At 46.0% G+C, this 3,726-nt stretch overlaps 1 protein-coding gene across 1 annotated transcript in view; it reads left to right on the top strand.

The window, feature by feature from the left end:
• The window catches only part of LOC102754901 (pancreatic lipase-related protein 2-like), a gene marked incomplete at both ends in the record, with an annotated part of 7,809 nt that extends 4,136 nt beyond the window's left edge, over positions 1-3,673 (top strand). The window contains 3 exons of the mRNA XM_006760889.1: positions 577-695; positions 1,155-1,284; positions 3,562-3,673. Of these exons, the coding sequence (XP_006760952.1) occupies positions 577-695; positions 1,155-1,284; positions 3,562-3,673 (361 nt within the window). The remainder of the gene's footprint in view (positions 1-576; positions 696-1,154; positions 1,285-3,561) is intronic.
• Between the last annotated feature and the right edge of the window lie 53 nt (positions 3,674-3,726).

Consider the following 3,726-nt stretch of genomic DNA (forward strand, 5'->3'; position numbering starts at 1 on the left):
CTCTTCAGCACTGCGCCTCCTCTGAGTCTCGGTATGCGCTTCTCTTTCCTCCTAGTTGTAGGACTTCCACTCAGCCAGTGTTCCTGTGGTTCTGAGTGATGTCCATTCCGTCTTTTAGTTGTATTTTTGAAGTGGTTGTTTGAGGCAGCTAACTCCGGTGTTTACCTATGCCGCCATCTTGGTTTTCCCCCATCCTTCACTTCTGTCAGAAGCTTGGCCACTGGAGGTTTGGACACACTTCCTTGTTAGAACTCGTCCCTCCCCAGCACTTGCCCAGCCCCAAGCAGGCCCGGCTCAGCACACAGTCACGTGGGGGGCAGAGGAAAGCGACCAGAGCCAAATCCCATGACTAAAGAAGCCCCCAGATACCACCTCTATGTGCTGTAAATGTTGATCAGTAATTATTTTCCCCAAAGTATGTCAAAGTCAATGACAGGAACTTGGAATTGTGACCAAGGCATTCAGGAATGCTGGATCCCCTCTATGAAATGAGGCGGTGACGCCTTATTCAGATCAGAACGTTCAAGCTTCAAAAGTGAGAGTCTCCTGTGAGCTCCAGGGGTTTTTGCTCCTCAGGAACCCGAGACCTTGTATCCTGCAATCACCTGAGAAGCTACAAGTACTACTCCAACAGCATCCTCAACCCCGACGGCTTCCTGGGCTACCCGTGTGCCTCCTACGAGGAGTTTCAGAAGGTGGGTCTCCCCAGGGGCCTGGGGAGGGTGGGGTGGCTCTGTGGTTGTTGGTTTTGTCCCTGTGGCTTGGAACAGAGCAGAGATGTAACTTCACGACTAGTAGAGGAGGTGCTGGTAACGCTGAGCCTCACAGAGCCTTCTTCCTCCGGGGAGTGGTGTGGGCAGGCGGTGCATGGCACAGACCTGACCCGGGGGGCCTTCTCTAGATCCCAAACTTTTCATTCTGAAAAACTCTCAAAGGATATCTGGACGGCATGGGTGAGATGGATGCATTAATGAATGGATGGAGGGTAGATGGACAGATAAATAGAAAGAGGATTAGATGGATGAGTGGATGATTGAAGGAGAAAGGGAGGGATGGATGGATGGATGGATGAATGGGAAGAAGAATTGATCAATTGAGTGAGTGAATGAGTGAAAGGCCTACCACTCACAGACAAATTTCTGTTTATCCTCTAGAATGGCTGTTTTCCTTGTCCAGTCACAGGATGCCCCAAAATGGGGCACTATGCGGACCAATTTCAGGGGAACTCCAGCGCCGTGGGACAAACGTTTTTCCTGAACACAGGAGAGAGTGGTAACTTTGCGCGTAAGTTTCCATTGTACCCATTTAAAAGCTGCAAATGATTTTAAAAGGTGTATCAACCTTGTTTGTTAGGACCCTTGGTAGCAATGGATAGAAACTCAGCACCAACCAGCTTAAATGATGATGGAAGGACGGTAGAATGGCATTTGTCTTGCCTCTCACGTTCACCCCTGTAACCAATAATCCTGACCAGCAGAGTAGGTAGACTGTGAATGGCCCAGACTGGTCACATGTCCCCCCAACCCTGTGGCAGGAAGGACGGATCCATTAACAGAGGAAGGCAAGATGGGGCAAAGGCACCCCGTGATTACTCACCATGCTAGTCCCCCTGATTACACACACCTGAGGATGGTGTGTTATTTGGTGTTATTTTGCCAGCTTTTCACTTAAAAAGAAAATAGTAAAAGCATCAGGATTTGTTTGTTATAATTAATGTTACATGATGGCTGAACAGAAGAGCATTTATTTTCCAAGGGAGTTTTACATTGAAAAACATTTTTGCAGCACTTCACAGAACACTGTTTACACAGAGTATTTCTTGTAATACGACACTCAGAATACATGATAACAGTTAGGAGTATCTGTAAAGTCTTACAAGCATATTCCTTTAAGTCAGAACGCACCTTAGGAAAACATTTGCATGTGTGCGGGAGAAGGTATTCAAGGATGCTCACCGCAGCACTGATTTTAATACAAAAAGAACGTGGGGAAAAAACTAAATACCCACCACTTTTTAACCACATCCTCTATGTAACCAGTCAAGGAAGGATCTAGAAAACCTCTAAGGCAGCGGTTCTCAACCTGTGGGTCACGATCCTTTGGCGGTCGAATGACCCTTTCACAGGAGTTGCCTAAGACCATCCTGCATATCAGATATTTACATTATGATTCATAACAGTAGCAACATTACAGTTATGAAATAGCAACGAAAATAATTTTACGGTTGGGTCACAACATGAGGAAATGAAAGGGCCAGAAGGTTGAGAACCACTGCTCTAGAATCTAGAGGCTTCAGGGGAGAATCCATAGTATTGCCTTTTTTTTTAGCTTCTAGAGTTGCCTGCTTTCCTTGACTCATGTGTCACTTCTGCTTCTGTGTTCACATCTGCTCTGACCCTGACCCTCTTGTCACCCTCTTATAAGGACCCTTGTGATTACATTGGGTCCAACCAGACAATCCAGAATAATTTCCCTGTATCAAAATCCTTAATGTCCTCACATTTGCAAAGTCTCATTTGTCATGTAAATTAAAGGGAAAAGACTATATATTTTTGTTGATAGCAAAGCAGAAGGGAGAGAGAGGAAAATATAGAAACATCAATGATGAGAGAGAATCATTGATCAGCACACCCCCTACTGCGCATCGAGCCTGAAACTCAGGCTTGTGCCATGACCAGGAATCAAACCATGACCTCCTGATTCATGGGTCAACACTGACCCATTGAGCCATACCATGCAGGCAAAAGTCTAACTTTTTATACAGTCATATGTGTGGGTGTGTAAATGTGCATAGAAAGCTCTAGGTCAGGGTATCCCAACCTCAGCTCTACTGGAATCCGGGACTGGACCACATGTTATTGGGGGACTGTCCTGTGCATTGCAGTATGTTTAGCAAATCCGTGGCCTCTACCAGCGAGATGCCAGTAGCCCTGCACCCACACACCCCATTCCCTGGGTGTGACAATCAAGAACATCTCCAGACAATGCCAATTGTCCCCCGGCAGCAAACCACCCGGCAGGGCTTGGTTAAGTCTACAGACCAGACTGAGAAGACCCTGATATGGAGGGCAGGTGGACAGAGCGCTGAGAAAGGGTTTATTCATTTTTTAAAAATTGTCTGTGTTGTTTTTCCACTGAGAATATGTCCTTGGCATGGGAAAATAACAAAAATAATAACAAAGAAGGCAACAGTAAGTGATTTATCCAAATGTTGGAGCCCAGCTATCAACCTCTCCCGGTGGTCTTTCTGGTACAGTCCGTGGTGGGTCCCTGGGTACCGGGGTATAGTAACCAGCCACCCTCCATCCATAAGAACACACACCTGGCTGGGTTGGGAAGAGATTATGCTGAGCTGCAATATGTACTTCCCCCTGAGTCCTTCACCCCACCTAGCATCAGAATTCCTGGGACCCCAACTACATTGAAGGAAACCATTCGTTACACTCGTCCTTACCTCCCACTCATAGGGGATTCAGAGATTGGAGCAAGAATCCTCCCATGGGTCATTTTTTTTCCAACAAGATGAGTTCATTGAACTGATAGTATCTTTTCTTTGCACAGGTTGGAGATACAGGGTATCAGTCACACTGGCTGGAAATACTGAAATGACTGGGTCCATCGGGATTGCTTTACATGGAAGCAATGGAACCTCAAAGCAGTATGAAATTTTCAAGTAAGTCTAATAGTAAAGCGAAATGACCATACTTACCCTAATAGATTATTAAT

The sequence above is a fragment of the Myotis davidii genome, unplaced genomic scaffold (assembly GCF_000327345.1).
Source record: "Myotis davidii unplaced genomic scaffold, ASM32734v1 scaffold6697, whole genome shotgun sequence".
Lineage (NCBI taxonomy): Eukaryota > Metazoa > Chordata > Mammalia > Chiroptera > Vespertilionidae > Myotis > Myotis davidii.